The sequence below is a fragment of the Mya arenaria genome, chromosome 6 (assembly GCF_026914265.1).
Source record: "Mya arenaria isolate MELC-2E11 chromosome 6, ASM2691426v1".
In the NCBI taxonomy this organism is placed as follows: domain Eukaryota; kingdom Metazoa; phylum Mollusca; class Bivalvia; order Myida; family Myidae; genus Mya; species Mya arenaria.
Window position 1 is genome coordinate 71,678,449 of NC_069127.1, and position 24,764 is coordinate 71,703,212.

A 24,764-nucleotide genomic window follows, 5' to 3' on the forward strand; every position below is an offset into this window, starting at 1 on the left:
TGTTTGTCAACATTAACTGACCAAATCATAAACCATCATGGACAATTGAGTCAAGGAAACAATGGACATGTTCCCAATGCTAATGATTGAACGAGTGTTATCCTTCGAAAACCAAGAACTGTTCAAGACATGAATTAGAAATATACCTGTGTGTTGTTTATTTTTCCGTTCACTCAAACAATAATTAATGTTAATCAAACATATTCTTGCGTCCACAAAGGTGAATTGAATTTCTTACACAGTAATACTTTGCTGGATAAAGCAACCGCATCTCTTTTTTAGAAGTATTAAAAAAAATGTTCACATGCAGCAGTTGGTGTGAATGTTTCATTTTCGGAAAACTGCAATAGTATATCATCTGCAAAAAAAAATAAGCAAAAATGAAAATCTGAAACATGTCGACATTATTATTTTATTTTAAACTTCAGATTGTCGTTTTAAAGACCACCATACCTGAATAAATCCATTAATAATAATAATAATAATAATAATAATAATAATAATAATAATAATAATAATAATAATAATAATAATTACAATCAAAATAATGATAATAATTATAATAATTTTAAACGCTAACAAACAAAAACACACAAAAATAACCTGTTTGGAAGGTGTCGTTTATTGTCAATATTATCAAATTATTATCCTCCTCAATTGAGCAATATGAGCAATTCCACTGCTGCAGAGCATCTACAAGCATAAAACAAACAAAAAACATATGGGCATTAAACGCGAAGAGAAATTATAACAACTCTTGACACGAACTCATCGTACAACTATTTTAATGAAATAAGATTTCAAAAAAATGCAAGTGCAGCACAAATATGTATATACCATATTAAAAATAAGCCAAAATTTATTATCAAAAACAAACAATAGCACATTATTGAAACAAACAAACCTGAACAGCAAGAATATGCCAGGAGACAAAACAAAATTATTTGCCTTGTCATCGTTAGGACCTGAAAAAAAGAAACCATTTGTCAATTGACTTCCTGATGTCAGAAATGTAATGGCAATGTAAGTTTCAACCCAGCAAATATAACAACAGAGCAAAGCAGATGACACACACTATACAGCATTTACAGTGTACAAAAACGGCCCTAAATAAACATTATTTGTTGATACTTTTCACAATAACATGTCGATGTTACATTTTTACATTCATATGAACAGCCAGTAAAACCAATGAGGTAAACTGTCAAAGGAGAAACCTGGATATTTATTAATCACATTGCATTGTTGTTTAAGGTAATGTGCTGTCCTACATATATAGGCTCTGATCCTGCCGTCCTGGTATTCTGCTTCACATAATTATATAGTTTATGTTTTGCAACCGAACATCTCCAATGCATCTATGTCCAATAGTTTGTAAGTTAACCCTGAATGCTAATTACTAGTATTTTACCAGAGTTAAAATAGTTTTAAACACACTGTTACAAGGGATTGCAAGTTATAATGACAACTGAAAGAAAGGTTGAATTAATATATACGGTAAAAACCAAGCTGTATATTTTACTGTTCTTTCGTTTTCATTGTACACATATTTTCCTACCGCAATATTTTGGTTGTATAATAAAACAGCATGCCAATGAAACGTGTTATCTCGATGCGTTTGTTCATTGATCCTTGCTCGAACATTCTATGTGTCCAAACCATAATGGCAACTGTTCATTACATCAGTTTCATGTTTGATTAATCTGCGAAACGCCCGGTGGCGGTCAATAACAAGTTGGCTCGAGACATTGCTACGAAAGAAGTATTGCGCGAGTTCCATACCGTACATGAAACGCGATGGTCCAGTCATGCGGACGCACTTAGAATATTCAAAAATGCATTACCTGTAGTAATCCACATTATGGAGACTTACTTATTTAAATGCATACTCTTCAATTGAGTTTTATTCCAAACTTACAAGAAAGCAGAGAAGCAGACGTATTTTTAATCATAATAGTAAATCAAACGTATACTTACAAAAGAAAAGAAAATGCCTATTCCACAATAAGAATTTAAAACAAAAGATATGGTGTACAATTTATTCGCGAAATATGATTTCAATGCTAAATCTATTTACTTTTAATGCGACGAATACAATTGAAGTTTTCTCTGTGTTATGAATACATTGGGAATGACTATAGATACTGACTAGGAAAGTGAACATGACTGAGGAGATAAAAACAACAATAATAAACACATTGTGAAGACATTTTAAATGATGTCAGATTCATTTCAATGTTCGAGGCATTGCGTAAGGCAACTGATAACAAACTCAAGAACAAACAACGTGAATCAAAAGTCATACATCGTTTAAAAATATTGTCGTATTCTTAAATGATATTGAACAATCTGACATGGATATCTTTCACAATGTTATCACAACATATTGTTATCGTCCTTATAACAAAGAGCTGTATTACTGCATTGTTAGATTACGGTTGTATACATGCTTTCACAATAAGGTAATGACATTGTCTTTGTCAATAATCAATTGTTTTTTGTTTTTGTGTTTAATTTGGTGATTACAGAATTATATGAAGAAGTGAAGAAGTGTTCACCACATCCATTTGTTTGTATACCTTTTCAAAAATTTCCTACTTATGTGCGTATTCCGCAACTGGAGGATCAATGACTTGTCAGCAATCAAACGTTGAATCGCAAAATTATTATACATTCTGTGTATGCAAAAAGTTAAATTATAAATTATTTTATGGATATTTAACCTAAATATTGACAGCTATTAAACAGAGTTTTTTGCTTATTCTGGTGAAAATGGCATATTTTTATATACGCAGGAATCATAAGTGAAGATGCTTAGGCCAAATAAAATACTGAACAGAAAACATCTTTTTTACAAGAACTGTTAAAACTATTCTACATTAACCTTGAATTTGTTTAGAATAATGTAAAGCGCAAAAGTAATATGTCACACACACACAGGCCGAGGAAGAGCGATCGATACATTAATAAGGGTCGAATGTTTGGCGTCAAAACGCTTTGATACTGCAATTAATCTCTGGATTGTTAAAAACACTCCTAAATTGGCATCTGGGGTAAGGCGATCGTTACCGAAAAGAAGACTTTCTAAAGTAGGCACACACGGTAAATCATGGATATAACTATCTGGATATCTTGGAAATTAATTGAGATAATGCGACACAGTTTCAACGGCACTGCAAGCACAGTTGTGGGAAGGGATATAATAATTCTTTAATGAATGTCATAATTTCATGAGCTACATCCTAATCGCACATGAGCGTGATTAACTTAATGATGTCTGCTTCCAACAGTTTGCAGGAACCGTGGTTTCTTTGATTTTATATTAAGTCGGGATTTCAATTTGCTGCAAGTATGTGTGTGTTTACGAAATATTCAGGAAGTGAATTCAACTGGCGAATATTGAGTGGCAAAAATGAAGTAGCATAGGCTTGAGTAAAACAAGGGATAACTGCAGCATCTTCTTGATTACGTAGGGCATTTGGTTGAGCTTTTGGTTGGGAATTCAGATTTGTAAGAAGCTCGGAAGAAAGACCATTTTATATCTTAAAGAACATAATTAGGCGATGTTTGCGTCTTCTTTCCGCCAGCTTATCCTTGTTAAGGTCAGACATAAGTCGGTCATACAACAAAGTTTTGTAGCACCGGTTACAATTCTAGCTGGCTCATGTGGACAGCGTCGATTTCATTTTTTAGTTCATTACTGCAATTGTCCCAGAAAACATTGGCATACCCGAGTAGAGGTTCGATAACAGTAACATACTGTTTATCTAAGGCTGCAAAAGAAATTATAAATAGTGTCCTAAGAAAACCACTTCTCTGGCATGCCTTTTTGATGCTTGAAGATATGTAAGATTGCCATTTGCCCTCTGAAGAGAAGGTTACCCCAAGATATTATGGGTGCTGACTTGAGGTATGTGAACGTTGTCGAGATAAAGGGATGGTTGATTTTGTTTCTGATTTTACGATAGAAAAGAAAAGATTCTTATTTGTCTCATATGTTGTTTTACCTCTTTGTTTATCCGTGTGACCGGGGTGAATAGTATCGTTTTTATTCGAATGCTCTCGGAGGCTGATTTTAAGAATGAGTATGAGAGTGTGGCTGCAGTAACATTTACATTTCATTTGTTTTCGATAAATGGCCAGTCGGTGAGCTGAGTTTATCATTATATTTTTCATAGTCGCCTTTGTCATGTCACCATGTTTGGCGCTTAAAGTAAGTCTGCGTAGGTTTTGTGAATTTCAATACAGCAACAGTCAAGTAGTAAAACCGGACAAGATTTTGAACAAAAGGGTCTGCGACGAATCTTGAAAGAACTTGATTGGAGTGTATAATGAACATTAGGTCAATAAGTGAACTAGAAGTGAGTCGGTTAGTTAATGAGCTGTTTATAATTTAAGCGGTCTATCAATCTACACATTTTACTAGACGGATTTAAATTGATGTTGATGTTCAAATCGTCTGCTACACGTATGTTTTCAATATGCTGGTTGAATGTTCATGCTAAGCCACTGTGTGTTGTATGATTTAAAAGGTTAATGTTATTCACAGTATAGTTTTCACATATTATTTCCCTTTATATACAACCATTTCAAAAGGATACCAAAATAACATGACCACCATCATAAATTCACGATCAGTATCTTGCCATATGAGCCACCACCTTATTGAGCGAAAGAGACAATGTGTTTCAATGCTAGACCTTGGTGATATTTCTATGCATGAACATCCACACACAGATACCCACATCATTACGTTTATCATCAAGGTTAGATAGACACTGGGGCTCTTTAGTGTCAACATTTTTTTTTTAAATGTTGACGCATTTAGCCACGCTTTGACCAAACATTAAATAAGTCGAACTTGACCTTGTTCATAAAGATTTACATTATGACCCAGTTTCATATATATTGGGTACACACTGTGACTATTATGTCAATCACCTTTCTATGACATTTTGAATACAAAGCCATCTACTTTATGGCTCGAAATTACTCATTATCAAATGTTTAACTCAATGAACGCCTGTTTTTACCGATCGTTATTAACATTAATTGATAAGGGTATGCACTGCTTATGATCTTTATATATATATATATATATATATATGTGTGTGTGTGTGTGTGTTTTTGACATTGTGCCTCTCTCGTTGAGCGTCTGTCTGTGAAGCTAGAGTCACACCTAACACAGACCATCACGAATTAACACGGAACACCCGGATCTAGGGATATCTTGATTTGAGGTAGACCGGGTTGGTCCTGGTTGAAATTGAATCGACAGTCGCAAAACACCTGACATGCCTAATCACGGCACCATATATATATATAACGAATTAACATTGACCATCACGGATCCAACACGGATAAATAAAGATAACCTTGATATCACCACAGCAGCGCCACGGATCGTCCAGGAATAACTCGGACCAACACGGTGTCAACATTGATGACATCTGGTGCCATCTCGGACCATTTCACAGATTAGCTACGGACCTAACACGGAACGCCCCGGCAGTTTAAAAATTGCAATTGCGGTATACCGAACAATACAGGACTATCCTGGACTCACCCGGATAAGCCTGGACCCTACGCAAATCCAACATTCTAACCGGCAAATATAGTTCATTTATTTTACCGAGACAGACAAACATAGCAATAGGGCAATATCTTGTTTCATTAGCCTATCCCCTTTTTAATCCCGTAGCACCATTGTGTTTTTGAGAAACTGTAACCTATATCTGTGTCTTGCCCAAGGTGTCGAAGGTCCAAACGGCATGTTAACCCTTACTCTCTACAAGTCAGTGGTAATTATATCATCTTGTGAACGACTTAATATTTTTACAAAACAAAGAGGATTCATGGCTGTTTGTCTTTGGCACATAAGTTTTATTAGGTTTTGTAAAACTGCACCAACAATACCATTCCGAGATAAAAATGAATAGAGATCGCTCATGGCTGTTTTCATGAAGTAAGAAAAACGAATAAACGATTCATTTGGATAAAATTCTGCACGAGAGAACAAATCATTCCGTAGCTTTCAGCTGTCAATTTTAATCGTAAGCTTGATTAAAGGCACACGATTAAAGACATAAAGACACTCATCGATACATACATGGTCCTAAGCACACATTCATCGATAAACACAAGGAGACAAACAGACACTATACACATAATTTATTTCACCGGAGGTTTAAGCGGTGTATGATATAACAAGTTTGCGTGGTTTATAATTATTATTATTTCAACTGGTGCCGGACGTAAAAATACCTGTTTTGCAATCTTCAAAGTTGGAAAAAAGTTTTGTTACACTACTGTGAGTATATTTCTTACATTTTCCATTTTACACGCGAAATTATTTCACAAGATACCAATATAATATGGGGTCACAGAACATCCAAAATTCACATACATACAAAACGTTTATGGTATGTGTTTTTATGTATTACTAAATTCTTTTTCACTATATGTCTATCAATGTATCATACAATATTGCAAATAGTTCGAGTGAATATATAACTTTATATGCGACAACTCGTCTATGTTCAAAACACGCACGCCAGTTTCTTTTGACATTATAAGTTTCAATAAAGAACACATTATAACAGTAATAAAACAATATACACTCAAAAATGAGTTTGATTATTCTGTTCCAATGAAAAATCACCAAATGTGGTTTAATGTTCAGGAACTTTGTTGTTGGGACGCTGTATCTACTCTACTTGTTCTTCATTATATCTGCTGGACGTAGTTTGATTATTGTCCGGGTCCATTTCTTCATTATGTTCATCTTCGGTCAGCTCGGTGCTGATTTCCTGCACCTCAAAACTGGGACTTACCTGTGTCAATTTTTTGCTGGAAATAGAAGTAAGTTTACAATTTTAAAGTTTATTTCGAAACGTTAGACCTTAGGCTTATACAAGTAATACTGATACCTAACCTCGTATAAATGACAAAATTGGATCGATATATAAAACAAAGTATTTGAAACCAGAGGTATCACTGAATTTGATTAAAAAACTCGAATGCGGACCATATAAAAAATAGCAGTAAAATCCAACTAAAATGACGATGTTACAAAAGTAGTGGATATACTCATGGTTCTTATACGCTGTACTTCCTCTAATTGTGCTTGAGATTTGCATAAAGTTCAATTAAAATACATCCAGTAGTTTTCAAGTAAGGTATCGGACAAAAGAAAGTAACAAAGGGCATGCAATCTATAATTAGCTAAAAAAATAGTAATTGTACCTATGTATTGCACTTCCTAGCATAATGTTTAAAATTCAGATTCTATCCCATAGTTTTTAAGATATGCTCTTGACAAAGAAAATTGCATCGGACCGACCTGCCGACACCAGGGTGACTCTAATAACCCATAAACACCTCATTTGTGGGGAGTACACTAATGGTTTGTTTTAAAGGTTACTATTTCAAGATTTTTAGTCCTCCACGAAACTTCATTATCAAAATGGATCAATATGTAATGCAAAGTGCAATTGCTTCTTTAGAACAATTTGGGAATTATTTTTTTATCAATGTGTCTTCCCGTTTATATTAAAAATGGATACTGTTAAATACATACCCAAACAGTCTGTGTATAATAACTGCTGTTTCAATAAGAATGACCACTGCCATGACAATAAGGCCAATTTCAGGCGCACCAAAATTGGTACCTCCCAATAGTTCAGTAGTATACATCAGGGACCGAATTTCTTCAAAGTGGTTATACACGTAGCTGTTGAGTACAAAAACAACTTAACAGCTATGAATTAAAACATGCGGATTGAATGGGAACCTTGTGGTAGTATGCAATCAAGAGATAACAACAACAGTTAAAAATAGAGCAGTCGCGAACTTGTGTGACCATGTATATGAAGCGATCCGTACGAGATCGAATTGCGGTTTGACTGCAACAGTCACTTGCAGATATCTTGTACGTGTAGCCAAGTTACAGAACACACACACAAACTCACTTTTACAATGCAGTTTCATAAATCATAAAAAGCGCCTTCCATGTGCCTGCTCAAACATGTGTGACATAGATGATCCCTCGATATCAGCTCGACGCACTAGTACAGTTTAATGTTTGTACACATATCTAGATTGTGTTGCACTCAAAAGTAGATAAAAACAAAACGTAGTCACATACACGTTCAAGTACCGTCGTTGAACCTCTCTATTTACATTGAATTATACACAGGGTCGTATCAAATCTTACCTAATGAATAAAAAATTGTCGATGCTTTCGTCTTTAGGCGACAGTTTCATCTGTGACCTGAAAAAAACACGCAAATTTATACATAGTAAGTAAGTCGCTTAGTTAATTAGTTTAGCTAGTTAGTTAGTTAGTTAGTTAGTTAGTTAGTTAGTTAGTTAGTTAGTTAGTTAGTTAGTTAGTTAGTTAGTTATTAATATGAAGTTGATTCCCATCAGGAGAATTATCCCATTGTCTTTCAAAATGGACACCAGTATGTTGTTCAACCAAAGCGATAAACTCGAGCCTTGTTCTATAAGTTATCAGCTTTCGTCACATTGGAGCTAAAAGAAACTATTATAAACTAAGCTAGGAATGAATCTCCCTAAGTGCTCATAAAATAAACTCGATATTTCCTTTCACAGAACCAGGTTTATCTGAGGAAATTAATTGAAAATCTTTCTGTATTTTTCTTAGGATCTAGCTAAAAAGTATTGACCAACTTGTGGAGCTTGTCATTTTGTAGCTCAATAATGTTGTTTACGTTCACCGGCAACCCTAAAATCCGGCTAAGTTGGCTGAAAAATAACATAATGCCAGTTATATTAATTACAGAATTGATCATTGTTCAAAACAGGCCTGGATAATGACAATACAAACCATTATTTTCATAACAGAATTGGTCATAGTTCAAGAAAGTTTTTGATAATAAAATTTTGAAGAAAGTGGAAACTAAGGAGTAATGCAAGTGATTCTAAAAAATAGATGGCGAATCGATTTATAAGTAATTGTTTGTAGATAAACAAGGATCCAGTTTATTTGTTAGTTTTATAACTGCTTACTGCTCAAAATAACTGTGTTGTTGTGTAAGTTGTTCGACAGTTAAAGGTGTTTTGATTGAAACGAAGCCATCATCTCCATGTGCGACCTAAAAAGTAAGACATTCTTTCCTCCGTTATCCTTCCATGTGTATGTATCGTTTGCGGAACAAAGTAAAACAAATCCAAACAACAGGAACAGTATGTATGTGGAACAATACGTCTTTATCATTATTATAGCATATCTGATAACACTGCAATGTAAAGATATACACTGTGTATGCAGTGTATAAAACTGTCATATAAATGCCATTGACTGATTACTACCTCTTAAAATAATCCTTATCATAGTAAAATATGTTCAAGGAAGGAGATAATTCGCAAGTGACACTTTATTGCAACTTACGTATGCAAGGGCTGTTGATCGAAGAGATGGTGTACCCATGTCCATTGCCGTAAAGTACAACTTTGTTATATCCGCTAACGAACTTGGACTGTCCACGTAAATGTCTCCCGTGTGATTGTCAATATGGAACAATGAAGCCCTGCAATTATAGCACTCGTTTTATTTCATAATTGGATATTCATTAATTATTGGCGGTGGTTATTCTAAAAAAAGTACATCCATTCAATAGATTGTCTCCCTAAACAAAGTAAATTTACACAGATATAGCTATTTTAACTTCCGATATTTGTAAAATGGTTAAAAATAAAATTAACTTATTAATGGTCTAGATGTTTTGTAATAGCACGGATAGAAAGAATAAATTACCTTGCCACCAGTATAATAAACATACCCATTATCAGTTAAGAAATAATTGATTCGTGCATTCTCCTCCGTATCATGGTCCTCTGCCTAAACAAATCAAAACGGTGTGTCATATATATATATTTATTTTTTTGGATAAAATCTTGTTTTAAATGACAACTCGTGTTTATTACATTTTATTAAACGAGTTCATGAAATTTGTTAGTAAGCGAGCCTCTAGACGATTAAATGACAACGAGTGTCAGATCTTTTTTATCACATGCTTAAAACGGTGTTTTTATTACCAATTAAGTTCCACTTTCTGAACCGATTGTTTGACAGCCAAAGTACTCAGAGTAGAATGTCAACGATACACCATATAAATAGTTCCAAATTAAAATGACAAAAGTAACTAGCAGTTATCAAGTTTTAATTCTGATAAAGCGCTTAACAAGTCACAAATATTAAAATGAGTAGTAGAATATCCAACAACATGAATAACGAACGATTTTAACCAATAAAACCCAATAAGTACACAATTTGATGACGTCACACTCAGAGTACATGCATTTACGCGGTTTATGTGACCTACATAGGTCTGTCAAGTTTTACTGGGTGCACGGATTTAAAAGTTATTCGCTTTCGCTTTCTACGATGATTTTGCAGCGTTTTCTTAGTGTACATGGAGTTTCACAACATGCAGATGATTACGGCGAAGCCTGACTCTGTACTGCATGAATGTTAATGTTGAAAAAATCCACCAAGAATGTTTCCAGAGAACATGATGTTCTAGCAGCCATGGAATTCGTATTTGTGTTGCAAGCAATTGGCATTGATTGCACATTGCTTGTGTTGGTTAAGATGGAAATGTTTGAAATGTTCTTGTGGTGTTGTCATTAGTGTGGCTGTATTTGTTGACTGACTGGATATTTTTGTGACTAATAATCTGCATTATCTGGGTGGCGGAATATTGTTATCAGAAAGTTTTTGTACAAGATGCTTTCTGGCACTATGATTCGTTAGCCATTTGTCTCCCGGAAGTCTTACAGCTCCATTATTACGGTAAGTATTTGTTGGCATTTAAACCATTTTGACCATTTTGTTTACAAACAATGCGGAGGTATATCTAGGTTGCGTGTGAGTAGTCTGGCAAATAGAAATGTCTGATAGGTTATCTTACACATGTGTAAATATTCGCAATGGGTATATTACACGGAGAACAAGGGTAAGCATGTGATATATATATATATATATATATATATATATATATATATATATATATATATATATATATATATATATATATATATATATATATATATATATATATATATATATATATAGGGTAATTGCTTGTTTAAGTAAGATATGTATTTTATGTATGCTTAACACTTAATGCTATGTCAAATTTATTTTTATAAATATTCTGTTGCAAAAGCGCAGCTACACCAGAATGACGTCATTAAATTTTATTCTGTTTGTTACTCGTATAAGTACAATATAATGTGAGCGCCACAGAGTAAAAGTGAAACGCCAATTGTGGCCAATGTTTATGCTTTGTATGTCGCGGACAACGACGGAGACGACACAAAGACTATCACAATACCTCGACATGTCTTCTTCGGATAAAACGGACGACCTTAATATAAAATTAATGAAACATAAAAAACAAACAAACTCGACAAAAGCAAGGGTGACTTACCTTTACGGTTCCAATTTTAGACCCATCAGCTGTAGAAGGGGTAATGTAGAATACATTCTTTTCACTTGTAAACAGAGGAGGATTATCGTTGACGTCTATCACATTGACAGAGATATTGTATACGCACTTTAACTGAAATTGTAGAGGGTTAATTAAGTCGAATACGAAATAAAATACAAAAACAAACTTGACAACATCTTATTTGCTAAGCATAACATGTGTAATCCATAATACCCTCTTGTTTGTGATGCTATATCGATGATTTTCGAACGAAGGAAATGTGCCTAGTACAGCATACTAATCCTGGCCCAAGTGATTAACGTATGAAAAACATAACCATAGTACAATATGTGTATTTCATAAATAATTTCACAGAAGCCGCGTTTTAGTACAACTGTATAAGACATAGTGACGAGAAGAATATAATGCACAATTTGTTTCGGATATTATAAAATTCGTTATCAGTTGAAATTATTTTAAAAGGCTTGTTTTCAAATAAAATCATTTTGTAAGTTCATGCATCTCGTTTCATAACAGGAATCATCTAAATTTGAAGAAAACCTATGTTGTTAAGATTCGCATAAATTTTCCGTTAGGATCAAAGTTTGAACATTTTGGAATGAACTCTTTCTTAATGTTCGTATTTTCACTCACTCTGTTGCAACATAATGCTTGCAATGTATATACTAAAATCAAAATGATTCCCTTCATTTTGATTAAAGAGTCCATAAACTTATACTATCATTTTACTTCTTTTATCCATACCCACTAACATATTCTGAACTTTCTTTTTTCTCCCTCCTGTCTTCCAAACAACATCGAAACCGAATGAATCAGTCTTTTTAATTCATTTCATAATTACCAAAAATGGAGAATTAGCAGTAATAATCAAATATAACGTAATTACACAATAATTGCAAAGTCATTTTCAGTTTGATAGGTTGGTTATCGCACCATATTAGAAATAGAGAGAATTACAAATTTCAGCTTTAGCTATCCCCTCAATTCTTACACTAATGTATGTATAATATTGTTTCAATGTATTTTTATCAATTCAATAATGCTTAAAATAATCATACTTTCAACCTAAACGTTAGTTTACTTACATCACCACCCTGTTTCACATCTATAATGAGGGCGTACGAGCTGATATTTTCCCTATCTAACACCGCTGCTGTCAATAACATGTCTCTGGAAAAAACATATACATGTTGTTTTCAAAACGCCGTACAAATGAAGAATATTGTAAAAGGTAACGATACAATAAGATGGGGGTCTAACAAAAAAAACCTTCCAGTAGTTTAAAATTGATATTTAAGACAAGATTTATACGAAGAAAAGGGTCAATGTATAAGGGCAAAAGATTCATTCAGATGATTTTGGTAGATTCCAAGTTATGCTTTAGACACACTTTTTTAAAGCACAAACGGATATTACGCTGTGATATATAAAGTTTCAATTAATTGGTTTCGAGAAATGCCTTGGACATTAAATAGTACTAAGAAAAAAATAAGTCTTATAATAAGAAAGGAAAAACGTAGGTTTTCTTTCCTCAAAGACAAACTACATATCTTCCAATAAACTTCAATCAATAAATAACATACCCATTGTCGGATATATTAAATGCCAGCCTCGCCTTTTCTGGAATAATGTCATATATCAAACCTTGGCCGTTGCACTGAAATAATTAATTAAATCAAGATTCTAAATTTATTTTCTAACTATAATTCCATACCTTTTACAAAATTAATTGACTCAGTATTAGAAACGCTGTTGTTTTGTGCCGAAATAATGGTGAAGGGATTAAACATATCCAAGTTAAATTACAATCAGTCAATGGTCACAAACCATGACGCAATGAAAAGTGATACTGTAACACATAAATTAACAGAAATAAAAGAAATTCTTTAAATATAGGCAGTTGTCGTGTTAAGAAAATAAATAAACAACAATTAAGCTTTAATTTTTTTACAACAACAAATGAAAAATCAGAAGCCAAAATGACAATCTTTACATATATATTTCCAATATAGGTCCCAACTGGGTCGTTCTCCTTGACATCAAACGTCTTGACATACTTCCGAATACCGTCGGCTACAAAACGCTTAATATCTACGCTTGTGGTTTCACAACGTCTGTAAAATAGATTGTTGAAAATCTTCAATTCCTATTACAAGACAAATTGTACATGTGATTCTTTTTGCAACTGTCACGGCAGTTCGTCCTCTTAATGGTTAGTCGACAAATAAGTGGTGTTTTTATATTTATTGTCAAAATACTTGTTCTGACATCCGTTGTTTCCATCGTATCATTGCATAATATAGTCCATAGTGACTTAATTGTCTTTGAGAAAACATTCATCCTTTATAAACACTAATTTACCATGATACAAGCAAAAAGTATCAGTATGCATTACTATGTAAAATGACAAAGAATTCGCAAAATGTTTCTTGTATAAAAGTATATTACCGAGCTGGAAAGCTAGGGACGGGGTTATCGCAAGCTTCCACGATGAGCGAATAATATTCGCAATGCAAATCGCTCACTGTCATAACAAATTTTCCAGTTGTAGAGTCCAAATCGAAGGGCAGCGTAAACTGCTGGCAGTCATGAACATTCACTGCATTCTTAAGAATTGTGTAGATAATATCAGCGTTATCTCCCGTATCCTTGTCTTCCGCGGTAACCTGCACGTCACACAAAAGTAGAAAAATATTCATGCATGGTGTTTTGAAATAACTATTTCCATTTCATGACGTTTATGTTCGCGTTTACTTTAAGCAAATGTACACGAGTGCATGGTTTAAAAAGAACCGATATATGCCTAAAGGACCGAAGGTATGCATGTCTATGCCGAAAATAGTCACTTAGGAGAATTTTAAAGCCCATATTTACTGACAATACATTTTTACTGAATTATAATAATTATTGTCGAGTACCAAAACCATAGGTATTCGACTGCTTGGCTAAGAGGAATACTTCTCTGTTATATTCATGACACAATGCATTTGAAATAAATTATTCAGACTAAATACTTCAGTCACCCAGCGGTGTCTGATGTCATATCTTTTCCCATAAACCTGTATAAGAGGACGTAGTAAATGGCGTATTTTCCAGCACGCCGCCAGACGATGGCTACGTGTTGTTCTACAACTTACACAAACAGCTGAGCTAGTAGGCATTTGTAATAATGTATTCACTCTAAATACTATAGTCATTCAGCGGTCTCCATGTCATATCCTTTTCCCATAAACCTCTATTAGATGACGTAGTTAAGGGCGTATTTTTAGCTAGCCGCCGGATGAGGGCTACTTGTTGTACTTGCATTGACACCAACAGCTGAGCATTCATTATAGGGAACCATTTGTTTATAACATTCCTCAATTGCCTGAGGAGAACGAATTAAGTCTTCAACTCCACAAGGGAAGCTTTTTCCACATTAACATAAAAGAAATTTGCACAGATAAATAAACTAAATGGTGCCAAAACAAACGTGAACATGCTGTCTTTACGACATTAAAGAAAATATAAAGACACTATAAACAAATCCACAACAAATGAAAACAATGCCTACTTCTCCGATTGTCATTCCTTTGGACAGACTGATGGTGTTGTTAATGTTGAAATGGTAAAGACCTTGGATGAACACGGGACTGTTGTCATTGATGTCAGCAACCTCGATGTTTACTGTTAATTTGTTCTTTCCCACCTCGTTCAGAACAGACCGAGGTATAACCTGAAATCCATTAAATGCATGAGAGTGATATATTGAGATATTCAGTATTTTCATTATGTTTACTTATTCGTCCACTTTTTCGTTACTTATTGCTTCTATAGTACCACACAATTATTGTTGTGTGTTGATGTTGTTTTAGACAAAGCTGGGCTTTTTCAGTTCTTTAGATGATCGCTTTACACCAAAAAATCCATGGTTTGAGTGTCACTCGAAAAGGATATAAATACTGGTTTCTGCCAACGAATCCGACTAAAGCGGGATGCATCCTCATACAACTGTCTTTAAAAATTAAATATTTGAAACTTCAGGAAAAAATCTATCGCCACAGAATAAAAGACCAAGGTGAAGACAGAAGGATGCCAAAAAGGTCGAAATTTTAATAATTTTTGTATATTTGAAAGTAGTCCTTACAGTAAGTACAAACGATGATTTAGTTTCTCGGTCTAGCTTTCCATTAACTTCCAATACTGCGGTTCGGTTGTCAATTGTCTTCAGTTCAAAAGGACCATCACCAGCCAGAGTGTAGAATATGTATCCTTTTTCTTCCTATAAAGATATTAATTGCATTTTGACGACTTAACATACCAAAATTGGTGTTTATTAATCATACGTGCATGTGTCTTCAATTTTATCCATAATAAGCGAGTTCATTTATACGAACAGCTCAACATATGGTAACAATACAAAGCAAAGGTACATATTTTGAAAAGAAATGTTTTTGAGTTTAAACAAAACGTATGTTTTGTATTCATTACATGCAACAAAATGTCAAAGCAAAAGTCAAATACAAGCACTCAAGATAGTATATCTTACCGTATCTATATCTAAAGCTTTAACTTCGTGAAGCCGAGTTCCGTTCAATTGGTTTTCCAACACTGTGACGTTTACAACGTTCGGTTTGAAGTATGGCCCGTTGTCGTCAACGTCTATCACGTAAATATTCAACGTGGTCTGGGCGGTCCGTGTACTAGGTCTGTCCTCTTGATAAGCCTGTTCGTAAATAATGATTTTGTTTCTTACGTATTTGTTTGATCGTGAATAACAAGAATTTTATCTCATGAAAATGCTAATGAATATAATTTTATAGATACACAATTGATAATTATCCTGGACAAATAATGCTTATATATAAAATATATCATTTAATACATAAGCATGCATATACAATAAGCGGTTACATACAGAAGTAATCAATACTACAATTTTTGAAAATTGAAAATTTCCGGGATAAGTTCAGTAGTTAACATTTTAAATACAATCCAAGTTGACAGGCGCACTGAAAGGGCCAAAACGAAACTGAACGAGAGATACAACGGTTTAAACATAACAAACAGACAAAGAACGCATCAAAATCGATTTACTAATGCATGCTCGCATTTTATCTGTCAATGAAACACGAGACTACTAGGGCTGTAAACTAACCTCACACTCGCCCAAACATTTATTAAAAACTACGAAAGTCGAACTTACATATTAAATGATAAAGTATTTTCAAGTACAGCTTTTTATGTTAGTTTTCAATTGAACCATCATGTCATACCAACGTCTTTAATTAGCAATAAAAAAATGGTAAAATTTGAACAATCACAATCATCCTACCTCAATCGTGACGGTGTATTCAGAGGTTTGTTCATAATCAAGGAGTTTAGAAATGTGTATTTCAGCGGTACTTTCATCAATCGAGAACAAATCAGGAGCTGAAAAGAATCACACAACAACATTTTCGATAATTACAAATATGAGCTTCCAGGAAAAATACAGTTCTAATTCAACAAACAAAGAAGTAAACACAATTTCTTTTCACTTTTCAATTCCACTGACTATCAGCTTACATTTTTTGATCGAGTACTTGATTGTGGAATTAATTCCAAAATCGGGATCGTAGGCATGCAGTGGCGGTATTGTTTCTAACGAGACGTTTATAGCCGACGCATTCTGCAAATATGTGTGAGATACTTTCGTACTTTTGATAAATAATATTTAATATGGTTTACAAACGTGGAGGATTATGAATTGATTTTGATATATTTTCCACATATAATGAATGTGATCTTCGATTTGTCAAAAAAATGAAACTCATTTCTTTTTTTATAAATGCATACTTATTAAACATGTTGATGGACAATGCATATTGTTTAAATATATATACGTTTTCAGCCACATCCAGCCTATACGTAACACTGGTGAAGACAGGGTTTTGGTCGTCAACGTCGTCTACAGTCACTTTTATTTCGGCAGTGGCTGAACCCGGAAGACCTTGCTGCAACGGCATACAATAATGTAAATACTAAGACAATATTGTTTAAAGCAAAGTCGGGAAATAATATCGTAATATGCTGATTTTGACAGGATTAAAACATATCTTAAATGTGATAAATAATACATGTATTTACTGTTACAAGATCCTCAAGTAGTCGGTCGTCTGCGTTATGAACCTTGGCGTTAGATATCACGGTAAAACAACGTTATACTTTAATAATGACTCATAAAACTTAGTTTAAAATGTTCGTCCGTTCGGTATTTATAAAGATATTAAACAGTTATATGTCACTCATACAACGCTTAGTGGTGTGTTTTTTTCTATAAACTTTACACTTTGAAACATCAGAATTCATTATTGCATTCGTCGTTAATTAGAGCATCTGTAGGATACAAGCGACACGTTATCTTTATCAACTGAAAACAATCATATAGCCACAAAATAACTTATTACATAAAGTTCTCCCTTGATATGAATAGTGTATTCTTTCTGGCCACGGTCATAATCCAACTGTCCAACGAGAAAAAGATAGTTGGGATTTGTTATGGCGCCCCATCGAAATGGAAGTCCGCTGGTGTTCTAAAGTCAAGAACAAAATACAATCAGTACTGTTTTAATATATTCCATGAACAAGCATTAAAATGGATTCGGAATAATTTAATCAACGACTACGTCAGTAATTTGGCTAACTGTGGAATATGATACTTCAGCTTTATACTATTTCGACAGAATAGGCCCAGATATGGCCTTAAAATCATCAAGTTGCTTTGGTTTTTCAGGATAAAAACTTATGCAATAAAACTAAACCTTTGCTAAACATCTGGAAAACCACGAATGGATGTTGGTCATGATCGAATATTTAATTCTTACAGATTTGTCATTTACATAAAAATCGAAGATCCAACAACTATATATATATATATAGATACAGCTATTTGCTTGATGGTCTACGTGTGTAATTTAACAATATATCTCCTAATGTTTGTAAACAATTTAATTTGGAACAATTTTTGCCTAGATGGTTATATTCCAGCAAATATAATCTTTATTTTATATTATCTCAATATTCATTCAACTTATTAACGGAAATACAAAAATATGATATATAGTTTGTTTAAAATTTCTGCAATGGATGTAGCGCGGAATATTGGCAATACTTCGTCAGTTTGTATATTTTTGCTTATCATCAGCACAGATCTGACACTCGTCATCATATAATTAACAATTTTACTTGTCCATGTTAGTTAACAATGCTGGGATGAGGAACGGACTTCGCTGAGTTTATAAGGCCAAAGGTTTATGTCGAGCCGAGTGTTGAAAAATATAATACAGAACAGGATTCGGGTCGGCCGACATGCATGTATGTCTTAGTCGTTACATTGGATATAAGATGGAGGGTAAAAAGTAAGCCTACTGTGATTTCGAAGAGCCTGTTCGGGTAGTTTTCTATCCCTCCAACCTTGCACTCCGTTAAGTTCAGCGCAAGTGGTGAGGTGAGCAAAATGCGTGTGTTATTACTTTCATCCTGCAATCGGAAAGGGTGAGTGTAAATTGGTATGACAATATATATTTTAATGTTCATCAAAACAAATTTTAGTACGTATATTCATGATAAGAGCCTGTATTATTACAATATGGCATGCACATTTAGCAATCGGCTGAAAATGTTTTCAAATATGTATGAACGCACTGTATATCAACAATGGTGTTTTATCACTGCTAACAGTATATCATACATACTGTCTTAAAGGGACACGCTCGTGTTTGTAGAATGGACTTTTTATTTTATGACGGAGTAAAGAGTGGTGAATCGTTTTGATATACCTAAATTATATTTTTCTGCAAGTTCGGCAATAAAGAGTAAAACAAATATAATATAAGCGTTTTGAGATGCATTACTGAACAAAAAGTTGGTCCAATAACATGAGCGATCCCCTTTTAAGTGGTAAAAACTAGAATTATCAAAACTTTGGAAAGGAAAATAAATGGCTGTTTATAGATCATGATCGCGATTCTATCTCCCAAGTGTAGTAATTTAATGGAGAATGTTTAAGTAAGAGAGCCGAAAAAATGAATATGATCAATTTTAACAAGCCAAGGGACATACCACCAGAGCTGTTAATCAAACTCAGGGTATACCCCAAATCCGTGCAAACAAGTTTGGTAAAGATAAAATAAGAAATGTTGAAAATAAAGAGCCGACATATGCAATTTGACATTTTTTAAAGTTCAAGGGGAAAAGTTCGCTGTAAATCGAACTCAGTCGACGTTTTATGTCAATAAACAGCGCAATGAAATTTGATAAAAATTGCATCACAGATGCCTAAGAAGTTATATTTAAAATGTAGTAGAAATAAACTTTTTTTTGTATTGGAGACGTTTTACGTAGTCCCCACATCGCGAACGCTCGGTGTTTGAATTGAATGTGACGCATGCATTAGAAAAAGCTACTTTTCAAAGCAATATTCAACAGAAATAAAATGCGGGAAATGTGTAATACCTCTTTTACAGTTGCGTTGTATACATCATCAGTAAATTCCAATTTGTAATCAACTTTCCCGGTAACGCTGATTTCAAGAGAAATTCGATATGTCTGAAAAGATGTTGCTAAATTGTTAATTACATAAACGTTTTTTTTTTGTCAATTATCTTAGAGAGTCAAGTGTTTTGGAATATACGTTATCATATTAAAGGAAAATAACTTGTTTTAGCTATCATAAAAACAAGTTTCAACAAATTTACGACTATGACAAAGTAGACATTACAAATGATTACTGAGTACACCGTAATGGCTCAGTAAACTGTGGTTTGTGGTATGCTATCAGCTATAAGCAATGGAAGAGTCTTAATACAACCTTCTTAAGTAAGGTACAAACCATTGTTCCATCCGTTATTTCACATCCGTTAAACGACGATGTCATCTGCAAAAAATAAAAATACTCATATGTGTCATAATGATACCCAAATGTAGTTTTGTATTTAAGTTTGTCAATATTAACTGACCTAATCAAAAGCCAGCATAGACAATTGAGTCAAGCAAGCAATTCAAATTAATGGCGACTCAAGTTAGTAATTCAATTGCTGCCGACGGTTTTTCAATCACATTGTTTATAATAGCTGACCAAATCATAAACCATCATAGACAATTGAGTCAAGGAAACAATGGATTTTACCCAGTCAATGATTTTGGAAGCTTGTTAATCATTATTATTCTTAAATAAAACGGCCATGCGTTTACAATGGTGAATTGAATGTCTTACACAGTAATACTTTGCTGGATAGAGCAACCGCATTCCTGTTTTAGAAGTATTAAATAGCTGTTCACATGCTGCAGTTGGTATGAATGCTTCAGTTTCGGAAAACTGTAAGAGTATATCATCTGCAAAAGAAAACAAAACAGAAAATCTGAAACAGATTGGCGTTTTAAAGACAACCATACATGAATGGATTTATCACTATAATAATAATTAAATAATATTTAAAATAATAATAAAATTATTATTATTATTATTAGTAGTAGTAGTAGTAGTAGTAGTAGTAGTAGTAGTAGTAGTAGTAGTAGTAGGAGTAGTAGTAGTAGTAGAAGTAGTAGTAGTAGTAGTAATAATAATAATAATAATAATAATAAAAATAATAATAATAATATCCGCCACCAAACAGGAAACACAGCATAATTACCTGTTTCGAAGGTGTCGTTAATGCTCATCACTATTATGAAATTTCCAACAATTGAGCAATATGAGCAATTAAACTGGCCGAGAACATCTTCAAGTATAAAACAAACAAACACATGATGCATAGTAATGCAAAGATAATTACCACAACTCGACACAAACTAATCGTAAAAATATGTTTAATCAAACTTTAAAAAAGAATATCAACATCAATATAATAAATATTTTCATTTACCAAAATACCATTATCAAAGACAAACGACAACAATAAACTATTAAAAACAAACAAACCTGAACAGCAAGAGTATGCCAGGAGACAAAACAAAATTATGTGCCGCGTCATCGTTGGGATCTGTAACATAGGAACCATTTCTTAATTGACTTCCAGATATCAGAAAATAAATATATTACACCAAAGCAAAGCAGGCGACACGCACACGGCAATATTTGCAGTTGACAAAACACGGCCCTTCATAAACATTAATGAATCGATATTGATGTTTTCCATAATACAATTTCGATGTACATTTTTACATTATATCAAAAACCTGTATATTTATTAATCATGTTGTTTAAGGCAAACGGCTGTCCTACATCTCAAAGCGACACGACCGACGCTAGGGTTGTTCTGAGTGTTATTAATCCCTCAAAACGCCTATTCTAGTCTTAAAAGTACTTCCGTGTCTTTTGACCTCTATAACGATCCTCTTTTTAGTTTTCCGAATCGCTTGATCTGCTGTAAAAACAGATCCCATCGCTGCCATCTTTCTGTTTAGCTCCATACACTTATGTTGACACGATTGCCCCTTGAGACATCAGTATCCGCCGTGAACGTGACCGGAACTTAGTTTACACATCCCCTTTTATACACACATCTCCAAGACGGCCCTCTTCACGGTCCTCTCCCTGTCCACTGGTATCCCTTCACCTACATAAGTTCAACTATGGCATCTAGGCCTGCCCTATTAACAGGACCTTTCCTAGGCTTTTCGGATCGGTATTTGGTCGTTTAAATGGTTTTCCTTTCGACCTGTATTTGCATCTCGATCCGTCCGCTTTTCCTTCCGGTCTTGACATTCCCGCGAGTAGTGCCCGAGATTTAGGCAATACTAACAATCCACCAACTTAACACCATCTACGTTCTTTAATTTGTTTCCTCCAGTCACCAGTCCTTCTAACCGCTCGAATCTGATCTTCAGGCCTTTAAACAATCAGTCTGCTTCTCTACTTGCTTCTGTTCAACACGGTTAGTGGCGTCACTTTTCTCGCCTTTGAACTGTGTATACGTGTTACATCGTTCATATCCGTTAACGTGAAAGTTACCTTTGCTCCAGTCTAGTTTTTTTTGCTCCCACGGCGTAATGGTGCGCGCTTTTACCGTTTCTGTCTCTTTAATTAATCTGAATCCAGTTAAAAATTACACAAACAGCTTCATCTTTGGTTCGTGGTACCTTGTTAAAATCGAGTTCAGACCTTATCTGTTCGCCTTCTAGTCCTTCAAAGAATCGAGGTCGTCGTCGCGCGTCCTCCGGTCCCTAAACCCGTGCGCTTTATCGCAGTCTCTTGATGTTTATTGAATATTCTTCAACGGTCTCCCCCTGCTTTTGGTTTCACCTGCTTAACTGGACTGCATACGACCTGGATGTTTTATTTGTAGGGAACCTGCTCAACTCAACTCAACTCAAAACTCGTTTTATTTACTAATTCAGGTTACAATGTATGCAACAACATGAATAGGATATATAAAAAACGCATGTTAAAATATTGGTAATCGGGTACAGGAATTCGAAATAACTGATTAATAGTACGAAATACAATAATCATATATACATGTACATGACGTATAAAAGCTTAGCAGGGCCACTGTTGTTTTATCCCGTCTACAAAATGGGGCATAATCACACCGTGTCAACTACGTTGTTTAGACCGCGGTATAAAACAACAGGGGCTCTGTCTGGCTATATAATTTTTCGTGAAAACATATCATTGGCAAGTACAATGTTATACAGAGTGATAGTAGTATCAGATTTGCATGTTACACAAGTGAAGGTAATCATATATTTGGTAATATCAATCATTCTACAGATATAGTCAATTTATACATATCATAACGACACTGAAATTCAATATGGAGACAAATACGTTTCAAGGTTAAGTATCAATTAATATTTAATAAAATGTAATAGATATCTACTTGTATTGGCATGCTATTAAGCTTGCTGAATAAGTCCTGATAGTTGTTTACTGTAGTTGACTTTAACTGCGAGGAGACAAACTGTGCTCCAAACCCATTAAGCCTTGGCGGTAACTAGTCAATCAACTTCTCTTCAAATTGTGCCAATCTACCTCACTTAATATTCCTTCCCTGTAAGTGTTGGCAACTTTATTGGGGGCAGCATTGGAGTATGGTCTCGAAAGAATGGGTTACCGTAAGTCCTGCTGCACTTGTAGACCGTGGTACGCTCTGTTCCGTGTTTACTTGTCCTGTATGCCCCTCGCCATAGTATGTTGTCCCCCAACGAACATATGAAGATGCGCCTGCATTGAACGCTTGACCTGTAACGTACTGGTTATCAACATTACTGGCGTTTTTCTCATTACAAGACCTATACTCACGTTGCCTGATACTGTTATTCATACCACCTGTTGTTGTAATTAAGGTACCGCCTGTCGCTGTAGCAGATGCTGGAGCCTCGTCAATCCTGCTTACCATACCCATATTTAACAACTGGATCTTTTTGACAAGAAATTTTAAAGCCCCGTGACCCCTGCAATCATTTCACAAAGCTTCCCCTTGCAGATCATCCAGTGTGATGTGGTCCGTGGACCCGGCCTCGGATACAGAATCCAAAGATGCATATTCGTCTATACCATCTGTTTCCCTTTGTGTATTGATTATCACCTCGCTGTCGACCTCTCTTGGTTCTGCCATGCTGCTAGTTATTATTCGCCAAAACGCCTTTAAAGGAATGACGTCACCATTACGTCATATGTACTTCCGTTGTGTGGAAAATTCTCAATAAAAAAAAAGTTCTTATGATTGATAGACATGTTTTCACATGCTCAATTCACTGTAAATCAAAACTATCATTATTCATGAAACTTTTATACCTTAAGTATCTATTCTTGCTTGATTTATCATTTAGAGTAGAGATTAAAGCATAAACCGCTGCCCTATTGTTGAAAGGTCATTTTGGAAGAACTGTCATGGCGGACGGTGCAATTTTCAGAGTTTGTTTTTCAAGTGGAGTGATTTTTCTTAGGAATAACTTGACCCCCCTTTTTTTACTTAAAAGGTAATTTAAAGCTTGTACTTTAAGTGTTGTCTAAAAATTATAATTTTACATTGAATTATATAGGGAATAACAATGGTGGTGTGTAACCTTTATAGTCTTAAAAGTACTTTCGTGTCTTTCGGCCTCTATAAAAATCTTTTTGGTTGTTCGAATCGCTAGATCTGCTTTCAAGACATATCCCATAGACCGCTCCCAAAATAAAATGCTACGACCCCGACCGACGCTATGGTTGTTCTTAGATAGGGATTTCCTATGCACTATGCCCAGCCTTCACTTGAAAGAGAAGTTTAGTATCCTTTCGTATCATTTCGGTAATTAGTGCACCCCGCAATTTCTAAA

At 34.4% G+C, this 24,764-nt stretch overlaps 1 protein-coding gene across 1 annotated transcript; it reads right to left on the minus strand.

Moving 5' to 3' along the window:
• Positions 1-6,135: 6,135 nt before the first annotated feature.
• LOC128238019 (protein dachsous-like) lies at positions 6,136-24,061 on the minus strand. The gene is made up of 22 exons (XM_052953588.1): positions 23,913-24,061; positions 22,358-22,529; positions 20,332-20,376; positions 18,870-18,980; positions 17,345-17,455; positions 17,028-17,130; positions 16,795-16,892; positions 16,009-16,185; positions 15,607-15,741; positions 15,034-15,195; positions 13,929-14,146; positions 13,501-13,594; positions 13,064-13,137; positions 12,566-12,650; positions 11,460-11,591; positions 9,807-9,865; positions 9,416-9,554; positions 9,034-9,119; positions 8,695-8,769; positions 8,216-8,272; positions 7,580-7,732; positions 6,136-6,849 (listed from the first exon to the last, which is right to left on the minus strand). Exons 1-22 carry the CDS (start codon positions 24,059-24,061, stop codon positions 6,708-6,710), a joined length of 2,577 nt encoding a protein of 858 aa, XP_052809548.1. The 3' UTR covers positions 6,136-6,707.
• Between the last annotated feature and the right edge of the window lie 703 nt (positions 24,062-24,764).